Here is a 23,751-nt window from a genome sequence, read left to right as displayed (position 1 = left end):
TTGCAAGTGTCATTCGTTCCTCGGCCGAAAGAAAATGTCGGATGTCGCTGTCAAATCCCGTTTTGGGTTAATAAACCCTGAAAAATCGCCAGATATAGTGAGACGGCGACAGATGTCGTGATAGATGGTATATATGTCGCGACAATCCTAGGAAGCTCGGAGCGGGAATAACCCCGGTTTTCACGGAAACCTGGTGCCGAAGATGTCGTTAACATTGAGAATACAGGCTGAGAAACCCCACATCTCGCCGCTTTAATATGCCCCATGCTCGTTATGGTCTATGTATAAGCTTGTGTGTTAAGCTAGGCATGCAGGATAAGGTGAACGTCATTCAAGCTTTCGGTATTCAGAGAGGTATATTCAGGCTGTTTGTAGCGAGGAGTAACTGGCCGACGACCCTTTTGCAAACTTTTAGCTTCAGTTTCCCTTTCTTCGCTTTCCTTTTGAACGTGAAAAGATATCACATGCTCGTTATTGCGGCGGCATCGGCGGTTGCGATTTCTCTTATATTGTTATTTCTCCCCTCATTGGCATTAAATGCATGCAATACTATCCTGACAGTCTTTATACCTCTACGTGCAACTCTTCCAGTTGCACTTAGTAAACATCCTCAAGATGGCTTACAAGATCAGCAACATCTATGTCATCACGGCCTTCCTTGTCATTGGAGGCCTGCTGCAAGGTTTTGACATATCATCTCTTTCAGCGATCCTGAGTACCAAGCCGTTTAAAGAAGAGTTTGACAGCCCAACGGCTGATCAACAGGGTGGTATCACTGCCAGCATTTCCGGCGGATCATTCTTAGGATGCCTTGTCAATATGTTTGTCGTCGATAGATTCGGTCGCAGATATACTATGATGGCAGGATGCATCATATTTGTCATCGGCGCCGTTATATGTACGGCTAGCGTTGACATTGCCATGTTAATAATCGGCAGGCTTCTTTGTGGTGGAGCAGTTGGTAATTTTGTTTCATGCTTGTCATACAATGCTAATGAGGCTGACTTTGGTATAGGCATGTTCACATCCACAGGGCCCTTATTCCTGGCCGAACTGTCCCGGCCAGAGACTAGAGGTCGCATTCTGAGTTTCCAACAATGGAGTATCACTTGGGGAGTAAGTGGACACCGGCCGAAATTCTTGAGCATCTAATAGTCGAAACCGAAGCTCATTATTATAGGCTCTTATCATGTATTACATCACTTTCGGCACCCAATACACAAAGAGTGATGCGGTGTTCCGTGTGCCCTGGGCTGTACAAATGTTCCCTGCTCTCGTCCTGTTCGTTGCTTTATTTTTCATACCTGAATCACCCCGCTGGCTCGCCTCTCAAGACAGATGGGAGGAGGCTCTCGATGTACTTGCCAGCGTTCATGGACAAGGCAATCAACAAGCCCCAATTGTACAAGCCCAATATGCGGAAATCCGAGAATCAATGGCCGTTTCGGAATCACAGGGCGAAGTGAAGTGGGCTGAGTTGATCCATCCTGACAACATCCATCGCATTTCGAACGGAATATTTGTCCATATCTGGACGCAACTGAGTGGCAACAATGCCTTGCTATACTACATTGTCTACATCTTCCAGATGGCTGGCCTTACTGGAAATGTCAAACTCATTGCATCTAGTGTTCAGTACATCATCAATGTCGTCTTTACTCTACCGGCCATTTTGTTTCTCGATCGAATTGGCCGGCGCCCTGCACTTATCGGAGGGGCCTTCTTCATGATGATATGGTTGTACTCTACCGCTGGCGTTATGGCACAGTATGGTCACTATGTCCCCGGCGGTTTTGATGGATCAAGTGCGGTGACTTGGACAATGAATGATGACGCGAAATCAGCCAAGGCGGCCGTCATTGCATTTACTTATCTTCTTGTTGCAACATATAGCTTCACCTGGGCCCCCATTTCGTGGTGCTATCCGTCCGAAATTTATCCCATACGCTTGAGAGGCAAGGCCGTTTCTATCGCGACTTCTGCCAACTGGATTTTGGGTTTCGCCAACAATTACTACACTCCTCCGGCATTTCAAAACATCCAGTGGAAGACATTCATCATCTTCGGCACTTTCAATGTAGTCGCATGTCTCCACGCGTTCTTTTTCTTCCCGGAGACTAAAAGGAGAAGTCTTGAAGGTGAGAGATATCCCACCAAAATTTCCTTGAAGAATGATGACTTTCAGCGTATGACAAACCGCTAATAATATGCATTTCTAGACATTGACGAACTCTTTGCTAGTGGAGTTAAGCCTTGGAAGTCTAGTACTCTGCCAAAAGCTGATAGGCTGCACGAATTAGTGGAGGAAGCCGACAAAGGCAAGCTACAATACGAAGTGAACGAAGTTTAGCAAAAGCATATATACTTTTAAGATAATAGTAATGATATTGTAGTTGGTTGGATGAAAGAGTCTTAAATATTGATCCTTATCGATGGCTTCATTTAGATAGATGCCGAAATGAATGGCTCACCTGATACGACGTCACATGAACTACGTGATTATTATTGCAGAACTAATGAGTATTGGCCACACACTCTTTTTTGAATGAATATACTAATCCTGAGGCATCACAATAAGAAAACAGACTTCTGTTAATAACCTCGACTGTAGCAACTCAACGATGGACAGATATCCCCTGCCAAAATGGAATAAATGAGAGTATCCAGAACAAGCATCTCAATCTGGTGGTCAGTTTCGCCACTGTGTAAACTCTATATTCCATGTTATATACCGTTCATGTAGTATGGACTGCTCCGTCCAGAAGTAAACCAGCGGTATAAGCTACGTCCAAGGCGTGATTTGGTTGGTGAGATTCACTCGGCGCAGTAGCATACTTCCTGGGTAGATGGCGCTAACCACCTTGACAGCCGCCCCTCATAATGGAACCACCGTTTGTCTTCACCCTTACCATTTAGAACACTAAGAGAATTGGCAACTGCTTATCTCTCACTTCTTTGCCGTTATATCAAGAATAAAAGTAAACTCTATCATTTAATGTTGAAAAATAGAGAGTAATAATAGTTGACAGCACGTAATTTCTTCATGAATGAAGCACAGTGATGTATTGGCAGCTACTTATGTGTTGTAAACTCTATATAGCCCCTTTGCTTCTTTATTCTCTGAAACTCTCATGTTGACGCAGTACACAATCTTAGTAGCGTCGTTAATACTGGCTCCAGCTTAGCAGTCGTAAGAGAAAGAGCCCAGGATTGGTGCAGCAACACAGCTGTCAAGACCAACAGTAGTGGCGAAGTCGCTGCAGTTGGGGTCGGTGTAGACAGAGACTAGGCACATCAGACACAAGTTATGGCAATTATCAGTATAATTAGACTTACAGCTACATCCACCATCAACTTGGGTTGCTTTGGCACTGGAAATACCGCCAAGCTGGTGGCAGGCTCCGTCACCGGCAGGGCTTTGGAAGCTGCAGCTGCCACTACAGTCTTGCTGGTTGCAAAAGAGGATTTGGCCGGCCATAGCAGAGCTGGCAAAGAGAAGAGCAACGGCGAAGAACTTCATATTGATGTTAGGGAGTTTGTTTTGTTTAAGTTGAAGTGTGTTAATTGAACTTGTTGAGAAGATTGTTGTTATTCCAAGATTGACTACTATCTCAACCGGACGTCGACGCCTCTTTATACTTTTTACCTTGCCATAGATTCGTACATATTTCCATTCTGGTTTGATTATTGTCCGCGTTATGTTGGCTTGTTGCGTCCATTGGATGGGCTTACATTCTGGTTTTACAACATTGAGAGTGAGATACGAGATTTCCCTTGTCCTAACAGGCCATAAACAGCAATTAAACCGAGTCACCCCACGCATTACGTATTATAATTCCTTGGCATAATCTTTGCAACGTATCAAATGGGAAGGTCTCTGCTCTGAGGTGTGCTGATTATTCAACTTGTATCATGTGTTACCAATGAAATATCTCAGGATGGAAAGACGGAAGGACCGTATGTACACACGGGATTCTTGGTTATGTAGCTGTCACAAACCACGAACAAGTTAAATTCTCAAGTCCGGAACATCCCCAGTGCCACTATAGTACCATAGATGTTCTAAATATTGTTAACAGCTCTTTAATAGCCCGTTTCACTGCGCCTAAGAACGGCGAGGCTATGATAACATTTCATTAACTCAGCTATAATGAAGTTACATGATTAAAACAACCAATTTGACATTGTGTAATGCCAATAATGATCTACAATAAGCATACCAATTCGGACTCAAAGACGCAGGTAAGTTTTCTGATCTGTCAACTAAGGAGCGGCCGATCGCCCGACAATATGAGCTGTCCTTCTATATAAAGCCATAATAATCGTAGAATACTACTTAAATCTTAGTTGCATCGTTTACGTCCTGCTTGAAATAAGCGCTAAATTTATTACACAGAGATCGGCAGCGGCAGAAGTCAGCCTTCCGGGTACAAGGATTTTACAGGATCCGAACATCCATCAATTGAGCATTACATAATGCGTAGGGCCTGTTAAACAAATATAGATGAGCATGAATTCTTATTGAGATTGTAACAGCACATGATGAAAATGATGACTGTCAGAAGCGTCAGCTTAATACGTCACCTTGGTGTTAAGTGTCAAGAAAGTCAGCTCGTAAATTACGTATCAGTTTCAGTAATCCTCCTCCTCATCCAATGGGCTAATTAATGACACGCAATTTTACAACGCCTATATTTTAACGGTCGTCACTGGTCCCATAGTAGACAAACCACAAAGTAGGTTTCTAAGGACCTACAGCTAGTTGCTGCTTTGTCTAACTTTGGGCTCCCTCGAGTATAGAGCTCATGACGTTCGCAGTCTTTGAAGTCCCTGCTCAACTTTTACTAACTCTACCGAAAGGAAATGCCTACCGTTTCAGAACTCAAAAGTCCATGGTCATGGTTAATGATTTTATGAACTTGGATTTGGCCAGGAAGGTATAATTCTGATGATGCTAACATTAAGTGCACCCCATATGCATTGGAACCATCACACAGTAGTACCCAAATAATGAGACTTAATACAAGCGTAGACAAATTAAAGTCTAAAATTATCGATGATGATAACTTGTGGATGGTAACTGGTTTGTGATCGTGTTGGCGGAGACAGAAAGGAGTTTCAGAAGTGACATGGTTAGTAAAAATATCAAGGTATTCGCGACAAGAGCCATTGGAGGTATTCGGAGCTGACTAGTCAATCCAGACTGATAACATACACTAGATAGGCGTCGAAGTCATGAAGATTTTCAGATATCTGTTTAATCGAATAGGAAATTTACAGTCCAGTCCTCTGTGTCGATCAAAAGGGTGTGAAGATCGATCACTGACTTTTAATCTCCGGTTACCTACTCCGTAGAGAGCCTAAAACTGCCGATTCGAATGTTGCGCTACGCGTCTAGTGGATTCACGTCCCACAACTTCATGTAACTAGCTGCTTATATTGTCTGCTGAACGCCTGCTTTTTCTCTAATGGTTTATTCATATACATTAAAAGCTAACGCGCATGCGAATAATAGCCTGTAAGAATGGTTGTTCTTGGATATCTAGCATGGCGAGCGATGCTAAACTTTACTTCACTTGCGCATGCTTCGTCTCACTCACTGTACATCGATGCCCCGCAACCAAAACTCCTCCGTCCGTGTGGCTAGTTTAAAGATTCAATGTTCGATGCCACATAGTTTTCAACTGATCAACATCTTTGACCTTTTTCTTCTCTTTTGTTACGCATGATTTGTCTACTATCGAACCTCTAAAGCCGCTTTGGATTTCTGCCTGGCAAGTAGACCGTCTCAGTCCTTAGTTTATTAATCTACCAGACGCCGATAGACTCATCTAGCTTATATCCACTCACTATAAAAGCCACTGTACGAGTATGGAAGACGGGCCACGCGATGCAAATTTGCTGGGTGGGTACATACACCCTGCAGATGGAACTGGCCGAATGTGTCACTGTGCACGGCGTACATACTGTAACCATCAGTGCCTATCTATCTAGCGGGCATACTCGGCGGGGTTGCAGCCTGCCGGTCTCAAGACGAGTTCTACCTTTTCTTCCTTGTCACGCTCTCATACATCCGCCGGCATCTTCAGTAACTTTCAATACCCATTCGACATCGCGTCGCCAAGTCTCTCAACCTTGTAAAGAGAACCTCATTAGATTGGAGAGTATGCTACTGCCGCTAATACGATGACAACACGGAACCGGAAGCAAGTCACCAGGTCATTCTCCGCCTGTTGGACATGTCGCCGGCGGCGTGTCAAGTGTAATGGCATTGGCCCGCCATGTAACCCGTGCAAAAAGCACAAGATTCAGTGCGAAGGCTACGGAATCGAATTGGTTTGGGTAGATCCCAAAACAGGCACATACCCGCCATATTGTCGCCGGAGCATGGATTTCGAACAAACATGGCGTGGCAGGCCAATCTTAAACGAAGGGCAACTACAGCGCTTGATCGACGCCATGGACGACATTGATCCGGCATTTTCCCAGCGCAAGTCATCCTCAAGTCCATTCACAGTATTCAGAATTGCCCGATTCAATAAACGCCCGGTATCGGACAGCCCTACTACTGACGTATCGTCGTTGAGATATCGATCTGTCGAGTCCCTATCGCCATTTTCTTCATCGAACAGGTTCTCATCACCGTTTAATGAAAGTGACAACTCTCTATCACCATCACTGACACCTACAATCACCGGGTTTTTATCGATGCCGAAAGATGAGGCCATGATGTTTTATCACTACGTGACGTGGATAGCGCCTCTGATGATTCCCGTGGACAGCACCGAGAATCCGTGGAAATCAGTGTATCCCTCCACAGCACTTCAGGATACTTCTCCAGCTTCACGCGCTTTGTATCATGGGATATTAGCTCAGTCAGCTTTCAATATATCCAATCTACAAAAGGGCAACCCAGAATCCCACCGCCAAAGGGAATCTGTCGCCTTGAAGCATTATGGAGCTTCATTAAGAGAGCTGAGTAAGAGCTTGAATGCCACAAAGGAAACGGAATATGATGCATGCGCTGCTACTTTATATACGCTTATGATATCCGAGGTGAGTCTCCTACTAATTCATAATAAGAAGGTTAACTTATTTTCCTGGCCAGGGCAATGCACGTGGCTCAGTGGCTTGGAGGAATCACTTTGACGGTGTCGGAGGCTTTGTCACCCACTTTGTTCAGCAAAAGCCATGGACCCGATCCACGCACTCTTGGGTAATATCCCAAAGCCTTGCGCTCTCATTCGAAATATCACAGACAGTCAATGTCAAACCCTACGGTCGATCGTCGATAACAGATATTCTGTTAGACAGCGTCGCGTCGCGCCAAAATTTCGGGTACACCATAGGTGCAAGCTGCGATGTTTTAAGAACCATTTCGTCAATAAGACTTTTTGCGGAAAAAGTCGCGCTCGGCGATATCCCTGATAACCTTGGTAATTTGATTCAGTCATGCCTTGTTGAGTTATCACCTCTCAATAATAACAACATTGATATGGATCTCGATATTCCAGAGCGCGATATTGTCCTGGAGTCGCTGCCAGAAGCGCAGCAGCACAAGTTTCTAGACTGCCTACATCTCCGCCTTTTTCGCACCGCAACACTCATATATCTACACCAAGCTATCCTCAAAGTTCCCCCGCGAGGGGTTCGGAAATATGTCAAATCTGTCCTTGAAGATGCTATGACGTTCATCCGCATGCGAGGAGGCTCGATATCCATGTGGCCAATCTTCATTGCTGCCACCGAAGCTACTGAAGAGGAAGATCAATTGATGGTCGAACAGTGGCTAGCGATATCGAGCCAACTTGGAATGCAAAATCGCTTGATAGCTAGAAAACTTCTTCATCAAATATGGCATGAACGCTCTGAAGAAGCAGCTGCCAATGGTTTGCATCCAGATCAAGTGATAAAAGACTGGAAAGCAGTCCAACGAAGATTAGGGTTTGATCTTTTACTTCTGTAAATCGGAGTTCTTCTTCTTTTGTCTATAGAAGTTTATGGTAAAGCGGTTGTATGGCATTTCTTATTCAAATACACAACCTAATTTAATTCTTTATTTTACTAAAAGCTGCCTCGACAGCTGTTGCCATATCTCCCAATGTTTCATATGTTGCCCCAATGTTAACCTTGTCCTTTACGGCCTCCAAATCCCCCATGCCCATACTACCACCTCCACGGGAGATCCAAACCCCGGAGCGAAAGCCCAGAGATGCAACTGGGATGAGGTCAAATGTGAGACTCTGGGCCGTATGGCAGATATCACTTTTCTCAATGCCGAAATCTTGGCGTGCATGTTCGACAAGATAATTGAAGTTGTTTGGGTTTGGCTTATAGGTGCCAATATCCTCAGCGACGTAGATGGCATCGAATTTGACCCCGTTCAAGCCATTCTTCAAAGTGTTTCCAAATGATACTTTATCAACATTGCTCAACGCAATTAGTTTATAGTATTTGCCCAGCTTCTGCATGGCTGCCACAGTGTCCGCGAAAGCTGGCCATTGCCCGATGGCTCCGCCAAATGCTTCCGCCTCCTCCCGGGTTACAGATATTCCTATATCTGCAGCAACATTTTCATATACTTTGCTCAGCAAGATTGAATATTTTTCGTCTGGATACTGAACTTCCAGCTTATGTTCATGGATCGAATATTGTTTGAGTAGATGGGTTCGGAGATCAGCCAAGCTTTTGTCCCATAGTGGATGGTCCTTGGGGAGTTTCCCCAGCAATGGAAGAAATTGCTGAAAGATTCCAGATTCCCAGTCAATTAGAGTTGCATATATGTCGAATGACAGGGCTTTGTACGACGTGAGGTCAAAAGAGGCCATTTTGAGATGTTCTTCAAGGACGCAAGAGGTTCTTGTGTTTCAGTGGAAACAAAGCGGGATTCTCATGTCTATTATATAGAGAAAAATGCGGAGACCATCTACTAAGAATTATCTGTACTTTTCGATACTATATACTAATTCATACTGCTCCAAACTTCGTCGTAGGTAATTCTGGACGGCTTACGAGGTGCAGATAAGTTATTCACAGACTTATCGTCTACGGATCTAGACAATAATGCTCCGTCCTTGGCGTATTCTTCCGGTTAGACTGTCTTGGTGTAATCTAGAAAGTGGAGGCCAGAATCCTCTCTCCAACAAAAAGGGCAGCCTACGACGAGATCCAGTCCAAATATGCCGGACGCTAATGCACGACCACCCCCGCTTCCTGTGTTATTAGTCGTAGTCTCCCAGCACGGTATGTACTCCATAATGCCGTACAGTGTGGTGGATTTGGTCTATATGTGCCTACGAGGCAGCCTCATCGGATATCCCTCTTGGTTGTAGTAGGAAGCGTTACCCGAAGGGAATATCCGAGTATAAATTCTTATAGCCAATACACCGTACTCTATAAAATTATCCCAATCAACGTGGCATGAGTCAGCAGCTGATACGCCAAGTTCTATCTCTCCACTTTAAAGATTCCAAGGCTGAAGTATGGGTAGACCAAGATGCATGCTTGCCCACATAATTGTCGGCAGCATCGTTCATTTCATCTCTACGAAGTATAGTACGTCTCTATCATCGTATAGCATTTAATATAATTACAAGCGAGATTGGTGTATATTACATTTCTGTTCGTCATGGAGCAAGAGCCAAAAACGCGGCGCAGTATCGCGGGTCTACGTGCCTATGATTCAGGATAATCTACGTGTAACGTGCGACAGCTTTGATTCACCCTTAATAGTGAACCAATAGAAGCAGAGGTGCCGATTTTGGAATTGGTTAGAAGCCAACCTTCGGCAATCAGATAACTTAGGTGTGGCAAGTGTGTCTAATAGGTGAACTATTATCGGCAGAATCCGATGAAGTTCCAGTAAAGAATGCTCGAAGAAGTGAGCAAGCCACGTGGAATGCAATTGACAGGTAATATGCCTAAATCAACGTCATCGGTGCTCTGATGGGCGCGGCCTGGGTTATCCTCTTTCCGTGCAACGAAATGGCCGACCCATCATTATGCCCGAAGGAATTGCGAACGCCCTGCCAAAATGACACTTTTAAGCTAAGATTTGACTAAAATATGCTGATAAGATGCAGAAGTGACCATCATACCTCCATTTCCATGATTAACTCTATATAAATTGGCAACTATGCCCGCGTTTTCTACCCCGCATGAAGCATCACAGTTTGGGCGACTAGGGCCATATCTCTTTTGTCATTGTTACGGAACATCCAGTTGATGCCAAAGATCAAGTCTCCTTGGTCATTCAGAGAAGATTCTCAACATAAACTAGGCAAAGAAAAAGGGATTAATAATGCAAGATTATCGTAGAATGAATCGTTGACGTAAGTTCATCTTTTAAAGAGGCTCAGTTGCAACGTTCACTGTCAGGAGAGCGTTTGAAGAAGGTTCTTGCGTCACTCATGCTCATAATGGTGCATTGGTTCCGAACTTTCCTATTGGATTCTCTACGGACTAAACACGTAGTGAAATTCTGTGCGGGGAGAGTAGCTTTGCCTATACATTGAGTATTTGAAGGGTATATAAGGGTGGTCTTTTCCCTCGCCATTGCCATGAAGCACTTGAGCTACATACCTTGATTAAAACCCATTGCATTCAATAAACCAATCCAGACTCGGTTTTTCATTGAAGGTCTAATCATGTCACACCTGGACGTCGAACCTGCTATTCCCGTTGGCTCTACTGTTGTAGTGTCGGGGGCAAATGGGAACATAGCGAGCCACATCGTGGACCAACTTATCAAAGCGGGCTACATCGTTCGTGGTACCGTTCGCGACGTGAAAAAGAACAGCTGGTTAATTGATCACTTCTCCAATATCTACGGTCCCGGAAAAATTGAGCTGGTTGAAGTACCAGATATGGCAGCCAGCGGTGGTTTTGACGAAGCTGTGAAGGGTGCCTCTGGATTCATTCACACAGCCACACCAGTGATGGAGAATGCAGATCCCAATGCTGCGATACCAGTTGTTATTCAAGGGACTGTAGGCGCACTTCAGTCTGCTGCTAAAGAACCTAAAATGAAGCGCTTCATTCTCACTTCCTCGTCCGGCGCCTGCACGGCTCCAAAGCCAGGAAAAGTCTTTACCATCGACTCTAATACTTGGAACGAAGAGGCCATAACTGCAGCATGGGCGCCACCACCATATGAAGGGTTTGAACGTCTCTTGGACGTCTACTATGCTAGTAAGACTCAAGGAGAAAAAGAGGCATGGAAATGGGTTCGCGAAAACAACCCAAAATTTGTTCTTAACACCGTCTTACCGAACGCCAACTTCGGTCCTGTTGTTGACAAACACCACCAGAAATATCACAGTACTCTGGGTTGGATCCGCGCCCTTTGGAATGGATTTGATGGTGAAGAAGGCGTGCGAAGCCAGCCGCCGCAATACTACATCAACATTGTCGACGACGCTATTGTTCATGTTGCTGCGCTATTGTACAAAGACGTGAACAATGAGAGGCTCTTTACGTTCGCTTATCCATATAATTGGAATGACATCTTGGCCGCCTTTAGGAAGCTCTATCCAAGCAAGAAATTTATAGACGATATTCCGAATCTACCGCGCGATCTCAGCATCGTGACCAATGGGCGGGCAGAAGACTTGCTTAAGCGGTTTGCCGGACATGGTTGGACCAATCTTGAAGAAACTATTAAAAGCACTGTAGCAGACTATTAAATCATCAAATACAGAAACGTGATTCTCTTACTCTACAGTTATCTGTGAAAACAACGGTCCCAAATGTTGAGGCGAGAAATCTGCTATCAAGAAACAGTATACTGAGATTCGCTTAGGCAAGATATGAACAACCAGTGTGACCGAGAACATGGCGTAGTATGGATTGTCAATATTCCACTTGGCAATACGATTTCTTTGTATACTTTTCTATCCATTTTCTTAATGAGCAATTCCGGTTATGTACATCTTTAGACCAAGAGAGACATGCGCCGACTCTTCTAATCCAAGTAAATGATCCGCGTAATTAATAGGTTTAGAGCCGCGCTTTCTCGAAGTTGACTTCTTTGGTAGCACTCAATTCATTTTGAGCCTTTTCGTTTAGTCGTTTCCACATGGCCTTTCGTCGTTCATGTCCATCGAGAAAGGCTCTTACCCATTCTCTCTGAAACTTTGGAAGCTTGGGCCCTTTCCCTTCCTCTCCTTCTCCAGCTAACTCTCTTAGTGTTTCAAAATAGTCTTCGAAGTCAGGAAATATCAGTGTGAATTTGACGCCATCTCCGCGCACTTTGATCCTCTCGGTTTCCCATCTTCGCATCTCCTCAACTGGTGGCAGCGTAGCTCGTCCTGCGAGAAGTCGTGCTGCTAGAACCGCTTGCCATTCGAATACTTTAAATGTCAAACCCGCTGCAACGGCTCCGACGAAAAGCAAGGTTGGATCGTTTTGCCAAACAACATGCTGGTATAGATCTGGCACCCGATTATTGCGGACCGGAACATCGGGGAGGAAAGGCATAGACCAGCTGTAGCCTGTGCTGAAAACGATGTAATCGACATTGGCAATCGAGTTTCCATCCACTAAATGAACAGTTCTGCCTTCCACTCGAGCAATTGACGGATGGTTCCTTATTTTGGGATGATTAAAAGCCTCTCCTCCAAAATATCCATTGATGGTGTGTCCAATCGTGATGGCGTGTACTGGGGTTTGTGCCGTATTGACAAGATCGAAGGCGATATCAGCTCCGGAGACGGATGCTCCAACGACAACGACGCGCTAGAGAGAAAACCTTAGACTCTCTTTCGAGGATAATTCTACTCCTGGATAGCTTATGACTTACCTTGCCTGTAAATGGCTCCCGGCCGCGAAAGTGTTTACTGTGGATTACACTTCCCGGCCTTGCTTTCTCGAATGCCTCCAATCCTTCAATCGGAGGAATATAGGGTACCCAGAAATGGCCGCTCGCGATAACAACAGCATCAAACCATTCTACCCACCAGTAATCGCTGCGCTGCCCACTTTTGCGCAATACAACTTTCCACTCGGTACCAATCTTTTCTACCTTTTCCACGGTGGTGTTGTAAGAAACGAAATCACTATAGCCTCTTCTATCAACAAGACGTTGAACATATCTCTGAATAACATCCCACTTTCTGAATGGAGTATCTGGTCCGTGATTAGATATTGAGAGCTCACTACGCTCCTCTGGAATTGGTTCTTGACTGAATTCCATGGGCAGATGGTCTATGTTAGTTTCAAGATACGGGTAGACTGATGACTCTGAAAACCGAGGCTGGCTTGATATCTGTGTTTGGGCTGGGAGAGTTTTTGGAATGGCCAACGGAGTATCTGCTGTACGGCTTGCCAATGCAGTGAAGTTGGACAGCGTAGGAGGCCGCGATGCATCATCTATCCTAGTGTTAAGTTAACATTAACAGATAAGTATCATTCCACCTATCTGAAAACTTCACCCCAGTAGGGGTTGTATTTTCTCTAGGGGAAAGCAGCTGTACTTGCTGAGGGGCAGTGAAATACTATGAACGTACCAGCATCCTCCAGCACGCTCTCGGCGTTCAAAGACACGAATGATATCGAATGCCTTCTCCTGAGCAAGGGCGTCAATGGCAATAGCACCTGCTGGCCCAGCGCCAATGACGGCTACTCGTCGTACTGGAACACTGCCCGTCATTTTAGCTGGAGGTAATTTGTTCAGTTGGAAACTCTAAGATTCGCATCTAGATCTCAGTTTTAAAAAAGGAATGAAAAATGACAAGTCTTGAACTGCCACACAGGGAAGAAACTGGGGTAATTGATGATTTAGATTCCATGGTGGATTATGGCATGTAATAAAGTTAATAACATTTTCGGTTATCTCCAACCTGCCGCATATGCCGCACGCGCCGCAATAAGTCTAATTACTGAACCAACTGATTCCAAAGTCTAGATTTGCTTGTTTTGCTTGTTGCGCGGGTCGATCTGCCGGCATTGCGCAAATGGTGGGTTCCATCACGCAATCTGATAGCCTCTAAGCTGGAGCTCACTAGTGCTCGGCATTGAGATGCAACGATCAGCAGAGATGCTCCCCCACGAGACAGGCGTCGTACGAATATTGTTTAGTAGGAATCCTGCTAAATAGAAAAATTAGATGAATGTGAGCAAAATCAGGAACAGTATATGCATCGATTGGCCAGTAATTACCTATCAAAGAGTTTGGCTTTCCTCATCATGGAGTGGCGGGAAACCTTATCACAGATGAGTCTAACGATAGAGATTTCAGATATCCAGGTTAAATGCCTTCACCATTTACTAAATTATGACAAATGTAATAAAGACCGTCTAGATGGTCTTAAGTGCCATCCCAAAGATATTTTGCCAGCCCACCATTATCCAAAAGGTCACTAGTAAGATCTCCATCATCACACCTTGGCCATCTAGAGAGAATCGGGTATATCTTCTAGCACGCCATAATTGGCGATTACGCAAAGAGACGCTACGCCGTTATTGGTGACGATTGAATATTTGATGTTCAGTGCCATGGCCTTTGGACTATGTTCGTCTTTTTGACTTATGTATGTTCTTAAATAGATCCGAGATCATCATGCATATGCTCGTACCTACATTTGCAATGCGTTTGCCCCCATGGTAGCATTCTACCTAGCCACTTCGTGTAACATCAATTTCCTGCAGCCGTTAGTAAACCGTGTCATCGAAAATGAGTGAAAAACGAGAAGAGAAGCAGCAAGGCAGCTTCGCAAATAATACGCTACAAGAAGATTCCGATGTATCGCTTAGAGGAGAAGAGCAGCCAGAATGGAACTTGGCTGACGAGTTGAGAGTTCGTACAAAGTACATTGAATATATCCTCCCTTGAGACGTTTGAAGAACCTTCTAACTTTGTACAAGAGTAGACATGACCGTGTTGCCACTTCTCTTCCTCGGTTTGCTGGTTTTCCAACTTGATCGCATGAACATTGCAAGCGCCTTGACGGGAGGCTTTGCAACAGATATCCATGTCACTCAGTCTACAATTAACTTGGGAAATCAGCTTATGTTCATGAGTTTGTAACCTATGCATCGTGCTAGTCATCTATATATATCAAAATAATTCGCTCCTTTATCGCCGAAAGGCAGATACAACCGGCGGGGTGACACAAAGCCCCGCCTGGCCGAGTGGGTTAGCCCCTCGGCCGCTACAGATACGGCCCCTCGAAAGAGGCAACAACGAAATGGTCATGAGCAAGGAATTGTTGTCTCACCGTTCGGAGGTAAGGTGAGCCGCTACGTGAATCACGCCGAATACCTGAGTAGCTATAAGCACTTAATATTGGAGCCGTTGTGATTAAGGCACCAGAACATCTTTGTTCAGGTAGGAGTATCGGGCAGCCTGCCCCATCATAGCTGTCCAAAGATTCCCATACAGTTTCCCATACATCTGTAATCTGGATACTGAATTGTCGCATCTCGTCTGCCGCGGACCGTATAAAGCAAAGTCTAACGATGAATAGAGATTCGAAGTGTGACCTTCGAAACGCGAAAGCAACCTTACTATCACCATTGTTCTTGTATCTAAAAGCCAATCGATCAGTTATTGCTCTATTAGTAAATGAGAGTATTGCCATCTCAGGTTGACCAACCACATTTACACTTCACGAATCACGTCGGAGGAGGCTGAGCTGTTAACGTACGGGAGATTCTCTGGAAAGATTACAAGGTTAAAAACCCCAGGAATTAGTAGCGGATCTCCTGGGTTCTTTGAGGCAACTCGCGAGTGAGGGCGTTGACAACGATAGGGGGTCCTAGTGGTTTAGCGACCAAAGTTCTGCGAACCCGGGTTGTATAGCGAATAAGCATTGCGTTTCCGTCTTGACCATTGGTTCAAAGGAAGCTGAGCTGCTCGAAGGCTGAAGTTATTCCATACACAGCGCGGCATCACAGTTTTCTGGCCTCTTTGAAAATCTATACAGCCAAGTGGCGGCTGGTGGGATCGTCGACAACGAGAACCGGTTTCGTAGGATTGCGTCCAAAATCGACCTAACTTGCGACCCATCCATCGCCGACCTGCCTGGGCCGTGCGACGGAACACCATAGGGTCCAAGTTTCCGTCTTGTGGATTGGTTGGGAGGATGCTGAACTATTCGCGGATTGGAGTTTCTCCATAAACATGGTTACAAAGCTTTCTAACATCGCTGAAGATTTGCACAGTCAACTCGCGAGTGGGAGCGACGACGACAGTAAGAGGTTCTGAAGGACGGGTATCCCAAATTCACTCATCCTGGGATGTGAGGAGACCGGGCTATCGAAGAGTTGGAGTTCCTGGGTACACCGCACAGGATCAAATCATGGATCGGTAGCAGAGCTTTCTGGTCTGTTTGAAGATGTGCACAGCCAAGTTGGGAATGGGGGCGAAGACAACAACTAGCAGCTCATGCTGCGATTTGAGGAGGCTGAAAGTCCGCGGATTGTAATTCATCCATGCACAAGACAAGGCTAAACGAGAGGTCGGTAGTAAAGCTTTCTGCCATGTTTGAAGATGCGCCCGGCCAACCACGAGTGGGAGCAACGACACCAACTGGCTCTGCGTTTCCATTGTCAAGGGCAATAGGTACGCAATTGCAACAGCCTACTCACGAGCTTGCTGAGAATGGATGTAACCTCCTCTCCGGGGTCTGAGAAAACGTAGAGCGACGACAACGACAAGCGGCTCCATAGTCCCATCGTCAAGGGCGTCGAAAAAGGCAAGTGGTTGAAGAGAGGTGCAAAGTTGCGCCCGCGTGCTGATGGGCTTACTGAAAATGGAATGAGAGAGTTGGCTATGCTTGAGGTTTGTAAAACGTTAGATACTGCAGCCACACTGGAAAGAATATAGACATACCTGTTTGAGCAACACCAGTCACACCGTAGTGCTGCAGGATGGTGGGTATGGCCATCTTTTGATTTGGAGTCGGGAATACCAGGAAAAGTCGGTTCTTCGTCCGATGACACTCAAGCTGAATGACACAAAGACGGGATTTTCACCTGGAAATGGTGAGGTTGTCAAGACTTGATATGTCGAAAGTTCAATGTCATTGTTGTGTCGTGGTGTCCTTATGAGGAAGCTCTGGAGGCATTCAATTCGCTGGATATGGCCTTGGACAACGTCGACGCTCTTGACAGCGCAAAAGTCAAAGCCACTACCAAAACGCCTATTGTATTCTTGAACAGAGTCAATGTCAATGAAAGACAAACACCGTCATGCCAACTTTCCACCGGTAAATGGAAGAGTTTGCATCCTCAAGCAAAACAAACATTGGTCATTGACCCGGTGGTGAAAGGCGGCAGGCTTGGTCTATCTGGAGCAGGAGGAGAAGCGAACCGGTCTTCGTCTTCAGGTAATCGACCTGAAAGCCTTCAAATGCGGGCTGTCGTACTCATGGGTGGGCTGGCAGATGTGACCGTTGCCATTCCAGGCTGCAATGACTATATAGTCAAAAGCAATAGATTTAACTCGTTCAACTTGACTCAAAACATGATGGAGAACGTGGTCGTAATGCAAGAGGAGTGTCGCAAGTGAAGCCCAGCACATGATGCTAGCTTCGCGAGCGGTGCAACTCGTGTAGTTTCGTGGGGATTGTGGTTAAAGTCACTTGGAAATTAGATTCTGATTCGTACAAATAATCATCAGCATTTCATTTGGCAGAAAAGGACGGTAGCGCATTGTTTGCGAAAGTGTGGGAAGCGGACATACTTATTGATTGGGAATGTAGAAAACACGCTCGGGCGTGATGCTGAGGGCTGCTGAGAACTAATTATGGCCGAAGAAAGAATGGTCGAGCGCATATGATGACGGGCATTGCTCAACAGGCCAGTTGCTACTGAGGATGTGTTGAAATGAATCGAGGAGACGCGCGTCGTTGGGGAAACGCGTGAATGCACTTGGAACACTTTTGACAGCTGTTGGTTCCGCTCGTGTAACTTTAGAGTTGAATGCGCTTCGGACTTTGCAGTACGAAGGTACATGTAAAGCTGTGGGACTCGAATGGCCTACAAAGCCGCTCGTGTTCTGATTTCGCCGTTGCCATGCCTGGATCTGCAATGTTCGCACCAGGATAGCAACACACTCAACGATTGTCCACACTGCATCAAGCTCCCCATAACGTCCATTCACAGAGATTGCACTCAAGTCGACACGAGCTGTCCGAACCAGCCGGCACGCATTCATTTTCTCCTCATGGGTTTTACCAACATTCGCCGAGATGCTGCACGCTTGGCGACTTTATGTACAACTCGGAGCTCCCGGTCACGTCCATCCATAGTGACCACACTCAAGTCAAGAGACAGGACACCAATGTGCGAAACGTGATGCACGGCATCAATTCAATCTTCCACCGATGGATCATGGCGGAATCGAATAATACACTCTCGAATTGCTATGTCATTCATTGTGTTCTTTATTTGATGATAGCTTATTGTTTGACTAGGTTGCACTGGCTGCATCAGTCACCGAGAGGTAACTACTTCATAGATTGATCGCAGAAACGCTATGGCAGGCGTTCTTGTCAACTCCGCTAGATGGAAGAGTACAGTCAACGGGTTGGTATATGTTGTCACGACGTTTTCCGCTCAACAATGACTGATAATGTGACTAGGTCGTACTGCTGCATCAATCGCGAGGGACTGGCGACTTTGTTGTCTACTGATGGTGATGAGGTTACCACAAGTGTCCTCGCCACTTGACTCGAGATGAACCAGGACATCCGCGAACTCCTCCGCGCGTATTTTCCAGAGACGTACATGGTATCACAGGGAAGTTTGAAGCAGAGTCGAACTTTGACCTAAATGATATTGCAGGTGCTGCAGATGCCCAGGGAAGAGGCGGGGAGGGAATGGGGATCTTGCTTTGGACTATCGGGACTGGTCTGGCTCAAAAGCCCGGCACTACTACCTTGTACATACGATCCAATATTCCCAAGAGCATTGAAGAGAAGATGCTCAAATTTGCAAGGGAGGAAGAAGACCTCATCGCCACTGACATGCAACTCGTTAGTTGGATTGTGCCGATAGGTTGACCATACTAAGTTACATATTACTACCCACCAAAATTGCCCTAATAGCCTCGATCCGACCGCCCAAAGCCTCCCTTGAGTACATGAAGTTTTCCGTGTTTGTTACGGGTGTTTCACAGCATGATGAAGGAAAGAACGTAGATTTGTTTCTCTCATTGTTTTGAGTTTATCATTTTATATACAGATAGGCACCTAGGTAACCACGTGTTTTTGTAGGCATAGTCATGCTGGCAAACAGAATTCTCATCAAAATATATACATGTAGTGAAAAAAGAGGCTGGTCACTCCCAGTCGAATAAGGAGTACCACGTAGGAAGGTCTGAATTGAGTTATGATTCCATTTACTCGCACTGAGACCACCATTCAGAAGTGGCCACGCACTTGAAAGGCGAAACGCACTGAGTTGGGCCGGTATATCCTTCGCCGCCACACTGCGATACTCTCGTTAGACAACACGGTCAATCTAGGAGTGGTCAAGAACTTACTTGGCCCCATTGAGGGACTGAGCCACCGCCTGAAGGAGGAGGAGTCGCGGAGGATCCAGGTGCACTGCTGGAGGTTACGGTTGCTGGAGGCGTTGCCGACTGAGAAACGGAGATGGGGCTGCCAGAGCAAGGAGTTCCCTTCACCAGGATGTTCTTGGCCTCCTGGGCATAGTTGCAGCCGTCGTTGACGTTGGAATCAGAGAAACCAGCACTCCACATCATAATACCTCCAAAGTTGGAGTTACCCTTGACATCGTTGACGATGGTAGCCAACTGTGAAGGAGTGGCATAGTAGACGGCACCACCCGGACCACCGTTTGCCGCCAGAGGAGCAGCCTGGATATTTTGTCAGAATTTTCGACATATAGACATATTTAAGAGCAAAAATAATGACTTACAGGAACACCAACGAACAGCTTAGCGTTCTTGGACGGGGTGTTTGCGATGTACGAAGTCCAGTTGTTGTAGTTGAATGGAGCGTCTCCAGGAAGACCAAGAGAGCAGGGATCAGGTGCGTAGTCGTTGTTGTTGTAGAATTGTATCCACAAATAATCGAACTGCGCGTTACTGATGATTTCCCCCATGTTGGGTTCGGGGATAGGGCACTGGGGAGCACCGGTGATGACATATTTGTGGGCGGGATCGCTGGCGAAGTTGGATCGAAGAGTGTTGACAAGAGAAGCGTAGAAAATGTTGTTTCCACCCGGGTTGCTCTCAATATCCAGATCGAATCCGTCCATAATATTGTTTCCAAGAGGTCTGGTGACACCGGAACCTCCTCCATAAGCATTCCACAGGTACTGACCAGCCTGTGAAGCTGCGTCGGCACTTGCGAATGAAGAGAAAGCACTAGCACCGCCCAGAGACAGGATCATCTTGACACCGACACTCTTGCAATGTGTGATGGCTGCAGTCAAAGCATCACAGTTCTGAGGCTGACCGGAGGTAGAAATTCCACACTATAATCTGATCAGTATGTGCCGCGACCAGACGGCGAACGAGGTGTCTCACAGATTGACCGATAGTACCACCCAAGGCGGTCGCTCCATTTCCCCATTGGAAAAGGAATGAAAGGACGATGACGTCAATTCCAGAGGTTGGAGTACAGTAAGCAGTCCTATAGAAGCGTGTTAGATTAAAGGTTTGACGTTCTTCTCGCTCCGAGTGTCTAGGCCGCCCTCCGGATATTTATGGCATCTCCCCGTAACCACATGTAAATAGCTGCACAATACGCTTCAAAAGAACTCACAAATCGTTATTCTCGACCGTCCCACCTCCGTTCTGACCGTAGTAAACGACATTTAGAGCACCTGGTGCTTGTCGGCGAGCGATCGGGCTGGGAGCGGCTGAGACGAGGCTGGCAAGGAGGCCAGCGCCACATGCGACCTTTGAGAAGAACATGTTGTATGTATAGCGATATGTACACAAAAGATATAGTATATATACGAAGAAGATGACCAAATCGAGCAGAAGGAAAGGACAGACCCGTCTAGGATCTTGCGATATCCGTGGTGGATGTTGTGGTGGTGAAGAAGCTCCTGTTGAGACTCAAGAAAGAAACCATCGACAGAGGGAATGACAAGGTGTATTTAAACATCATCAAAGAGCATAATGAATCGGGAAACTTGTCCAAATTCGTTTTATGATGGCCTCACTCCCCGTTTCCTCATCATTCCAAAATGCCTTGTCTAATCTGGGCGCTGCATCCAATGGGGGAAGTGAGACGTTACATGTCGGCCCTCAATCGCGTGGACGGCATCCCGCTAGAAGCAGATGAAGGATCAAGTGACGGACCACCCGTCGTCGACACAGAGAATGGGAGAGCCGACTCAGCTTCTCAATGAAGAACTGGCGACGAAGGCGATTGGCTGCGTGGATCTCGCGTTCCTGGATTGCTGCTACACGGATCGGTAATTCGGCTACCAAGACCAGCAGTCTAGACTCAATCAGGGAGCTCTAGCATCGTGAGGCGTTTGAGGCCACGCTGCTTTTGTAAGGTAGGAGTGCCAAACCCGCTGCCTGTCTGTCTCACGCCCCCAGAGGGGCTTGATACCTAGATTCCTCTCATGCGACCAGTTCAGTTCAGTAACTCATGCCCGTTATCAGTCACTCTCAGCATTTCTCATTCTTTACTCTACCTCTATACATCCAAGCGCGTGCACGGGATCGATGCGGCATATTTACATCTGGGGTTACAACGGTTCTGAGGAGCAAACACGATGGTCTTCTGCGCACCTCGTGCTACCACATCAAATGTCACGCTGGGTCGATGCTGTGGCTGCTGTGCATGGGTAACGGCTCGTGCAGAATGGCTCAGAAACGAAATCCGGGGTGCTTTGTGCCTCGTGGGAACGTCTCAAGTTACATGGGCTGTGGGCGTGCAGTGTATCGCGAGCCGGGTTACTTTTTTTTCTCACTCCTTTACTCTGTGGGACCCATCAGACTCAAATGGCCAGAATTTCTCCAATTGTGATAGTTGATGTCGGTTTCGGAGCAAATCTTACGGTACAAGGGCTGGTTGGCTGTGTTAGTATCTCGTCAACCATTCTGACAAGGGAGATGACTAGCTGACACAACGTCGAATGTGCTGTGGCTTGCTGTTATATTGACCAAATCTACAGAGCACAGATTATCACAGATAAACTATTAAGTGCTATTAGGATCTGAATCAGCTACTGTAATTGCATATTTACAGCATGCTCCAATCCCTGAGCCGATGCGAGAGCTGGGTTCGGACGCTAACAATCATTAGTTTGTCAAGCTGCTCTATGGCTTTCGCGACACCAGCTGATGAGGCGCTTAGGCATCCATTAGGAAGGCCCGAATTGTTTAGACGGCATAGCAGTGTAATTACAAGAGAAATGCTCTCCATACCGCGACACGGCAAACCCGGCATTCTCTCCAAAAAAAAAAAAAAAAAAAAAAACGTAAAGGCATCAATATACTGCCCATTAGAAGCTTCTTCAGATGACTTCCCTTCAAGCGATACTCATCTGTGACGTTTTGAAAGGCAACTATTGATGGTCATGTAACGACTCGACTGGAATGAAGGTGATAGAGGTATCTCTTGGTGGGAGGTTTATTAGACTAACGGAGCATCGCTCCAGGGTCCCCGGTTAAGACACCCCACGAAGACATGGGGCAGGATTCGTCTCTCGTTAGCAGGCTGATTAGAGAGAGCGGCTTATTATTGGTACGGAGTTTTGGCTCGTGCGGCTTCTGTCTTGGCCGATGAATATTATCCGCCCCGGCGCGAGCCTTGTGATGTTACATCCATAGCATCACCAAGCACCAAGTCGAGCCGGCACATGGTCACAGAAACAGTGGTGGTAGGAATGCATGGGCCTGTGACCTGCAGCAGCATCACACGCAGCGCGGCTTGCATGCAGCGAGCCACAGCTGATAACGACACAGCGACCATGTCAAGCAAGTGCATGTGTTTGACGTCTATGGATCACAGTCCCAGCATTTTGGGATGGTGACATGCACACACTCTACTCTAGGTATACCGAATACCGATAGGGACTGTCTAGCTGTCTCGGCGCATCGGGAATAATGACGCTGCTCTTTACAGCATGCCATGTCTGGACATGGCATAGATAACTGATATCCTTGCAGTAACCCATGCTTGTCTTGCCCTTGCATCGATATGGAGTCAAAGTAACTGTAGGCCATGTTATGTGGGGGAACGTGGTTTATCTGCCTCATAATGAAGATAGAGTCTTGCGTATTCTCTAAGAAGAGGATGGAGTGCCGTGCGTATATGATAGAGCGCGCGCCTTTCTTCTTTTGAGGACTCCGGCCGACCGACGGGCGCTTCAATGATCCCCAGGATTACAACGTTCTATCGGTAGCTTACAGAGATGTGTAAGCCTAAATATGTTTTCACATGCCCGAATGGGCAACTAGCAAGAGTGGTTTTCGTGGTCAATAGCTCCCATGAGGAGGGGGAGGCTGAGCGAACTGGAATCAAGTTACAAAAGTTGGCTTAAGTCAGAATAGCTTCTAAATCTGCTTTAGTTCACTGATCATTGATGAGAAGCGTGCGAGAAGAATGACAGCTTGTTCGTCCAAGTGTCTTGTTCGTCTTACTCAGCCCAGACAGGGAGTTGTTTCAGCTCTTTCGAAGGGAAGAGCTCACGCAAAGTCATCTACACTGGAGATTGACACTAAACTCCGGATAAGCAGGTGATCTAGTAGGGAATATCTGACCATCAGCCGGTACATGTTATTTGCCATGTTGCACAACCCGGTTGTAACAACAA

General features: G+C 46.2%; 7 protein-coding genes across 7 annotated transcripts; 3 read left to right on the top strand and 4 right to left on the bottom strand.

Moving 5' to 3' along the window:
• Window positions 1–615: 615 nt before the first annotated feature.
• V8C40DRAFT_283996 (sugar porter family MFS transporter) lies at window positions 616–2,350 on the top strand (the record flags this gene model as incomplete). The annotated part of the gene is made up of 4 exons (XM_083222067.1): window positions 616–961; window positions 1,016–1,116; window positions 1,181–2,138; window positions 2,220–2,350. 4 exons carry the CDS (start codon window positions 616–618, stop codon window positions 2,348–2,350), a joined length of 1,536 nt encoding a protein of 511 aa, XP_083067511.1.
• A 732-nt stretch (window positions 2,351–3,082) lies between these two features.
• V8C40DRAFT_131589 (uncharacterized protein) lies at window positions 3,083–3,588 on the bottom strand. Its single transcript, XM_083211065.1, has 2 exons — window positions 3,337–3,588; window positions 3,083–3,285 (listed from the first exon to the last, which is right to left on the bottom strand). The coding sequence occupies exons 1-2, from the start codon at window positions 3,518–3,520 to the stop codon at window positions 3,182–3,184; spliced, it is 288 nt and encodes a 95-aa protein (XP_083067510.1). The 5' UTR covers window positions 3,521–3,588; the 3' UTR covers window positions 3,083–3,181.
• Window positions 3,589–6,387: 2,799 nt separating this feature from the next.
• V8C40DRAFT_278300 (fungal specific transcription factor domain-containing protein) lies at window positions 6,388–7,966 on the top strand (the record flags this gene model as incomplete). The annotated part of the gene is made up of 2 exons (XM_083221052.1): window positions 6,388–7,056; window positions 7,109–7,966. 2 exons carry the CDS (start codon window positions 6,388–6,390, stop codon window positions 7,964–7,966), a joined length of 1,527 nt encoding a protein of 508 aa, XP_083067509.1.
• On the bottom strand, window positions 7,928–8,942 carry V8C40DRAFT_258462 (HAD-like protein). The gene has a single exon (XM_083218728.1). The coding sequence runs from the start codon at window positions 8,826–8,828 to the stop codon at window positions 8,049–8,051; it is 780 nt and encodes a 259-aa protein (XP_083067508.1). The 5' UTR covers window positions 8,829–8,942; the 3' UTR covers window positions 7,928–8,048.
• Window positions 8,943–10,646: 1,704 nt separating this feature from the next.
• Window positions 10,647–11,684, top strand: V8C40DRAFT_278298 (uncharacterized protein; the record flags this gene model as incomplete). Its single annotated transcript, XM_083221051.1, has 1 exon — window positions 10,647–11,684. One exon carries the CDS (start codon window positions 10,647–10,649, stop codon window positions 11,682–11,684), a length of 1,038 nt encoding a protein of 345 aa, XP_083067507.1.
• Window positions 11,685–11,785: 101 nt separating this feature from the next.
• On the bottom strand, window positions 11,786–13,745 carry V8C40DRAFT_131576 (uncharacterized protein). The gene is made up of 3 exons (XM_083211064.1): window positions 13,506–13,745; window positions 12,800–13,373; window positions 11,786–12,735 (listed from the first exon to the last, which is right to left on the bottom strand). Exons 1-3 carry the CDS (start codon window positions 13,646–13,648, stop codon window positions 11,998–12,000), a joined length of 1,455 nt encoding a protein of 484 aa, XP_083067506.1. The 5' UTR covers window positions 13,649–13,745; the 3' UTR covers window positions 11,786–11,997.
• A 5,406-nt stretch (window positions 13,746–19,151) lies between these two features.
• V8C40DRAFT_258457 (glycoside hydrolase family 18 protein) lies at window positions 19,152–21,313 on the bottom strand. The gene is made up of 5 exons (XM_083218727.1): window positions 20,736–21,313; window positions 20,498–20,603; window positions 19,885–20,445; window positions 19,487–19,822; window positions 19,152–19,432 (listed from the first exon to the last, which is right to left on the bottom strand). Exons 1-5 carry the CDS (start codon window positions 20,885–20,887, stop codon window positions 19,343–19,345), a joined length of 1,245 nt encoding a protein of 414 aa, XP_083067505.1. The 5' UTR covers window positions 20,888–21,313; the 3' UTR covers window positions 19,152–19,342.
• Between the last annotated feature and the right edge of the window lie 2,438 nt (window positions 21,314–23,751).

This window comes from Trichoderma camerunense, assembly GCF_050948025.1.
Source record: "Trichoderma camerunense strain CBS 138272 chromosome Unknown V8C40scaffold_28, whole genome shotgun sequence".
In the NCBI taxonomy this organism is placed as follows: Eukaryota; Fungi; Ascomycota; class Sordariomycetes; order Hypocreales; family Hypocreaceae; genus Trichoderma; species Trichoderma camerunense.
This window is presented reverse-complemented; position numbering and strand designations above follow the sequence as displayed.

What these genes read in the sequence shown, in the direction of transcription:
- V8C40DRAFT_131589 (XM_083211065.1), bottom strand. Translation starts at nt 3,520, where the DNA reads ATGAAGTTCTTCGCCGTTGCTCTTCTCTTTGCCAGCTCTGCTATGGCC. An exon ending in AGTTGATGGTGGATGTAGCT is followed by an intron (nt 3,286 to 3,336) that starts GTAAGTCTAATT and finishes TGATGTGCCTAG; the next exon opens with TCTCTGTCTACACCGACCCC.
- V8C40DRAFT_258462 (XM_083218728.1), bottom strand. Translation starts at nt 8,828, where the DNA reads ATGGCCTCTTTTGACCTCACGTCGTACAAAGCCCTGTCATTCGACATA.
- V8C40DRAFT_131576 (XM_083211064.1), bottom strand. Translation starts at nt 13,648, where the DNA reads ATGACGGGCAGTGTTCCAGTACGACGAGTAGCCGTCATTGGCGCTGGG. An exon ending in GAGCGTGCTGGAGGATGCTG is followed by an intron (nt 13,374 to 13,505) that starts GTACGTTCATAG and finishes ACTTAACACTAG; the next exon opens with GATAGATGATGCATCGCGGC. An exon ending in GGGAGCCATTTACAGGCAAG is followed by an intron (nt 12,736 to 12,799) that starts GTAAGTCATAAG and finishes TTTTCTCTCTAG; the next exon opens with CGCGTCGTTGTCGTTGGAGC.
- V8C40DRAFT_258457 (XM_083218727.1), bottom strand. Translation starts at nt 20,887, where the DNA reads ATGTTCTTCTCAAAGGTCGCATGTGGCGCTGGCCTCCTTGCCAGCCTC. An exon ending in GTGGTACTATCGGTCAATCT is followed by an intron (nt 20,446 to 20,497) that starts GTGAGACACCTC and finishes ATCAGATTATAG; the next exon opens with TGTGGAATTTCTACCTCCGG. An exon ending in CAGTCCCTCAATGGGGCCAA is followed by an intron (nt 19,433 to 19,486) that starts GTAAGTTCTTGA and finishes AGAGTATCGCAG; the next exon opens with TGTGGCGGCGAAGGATATAC.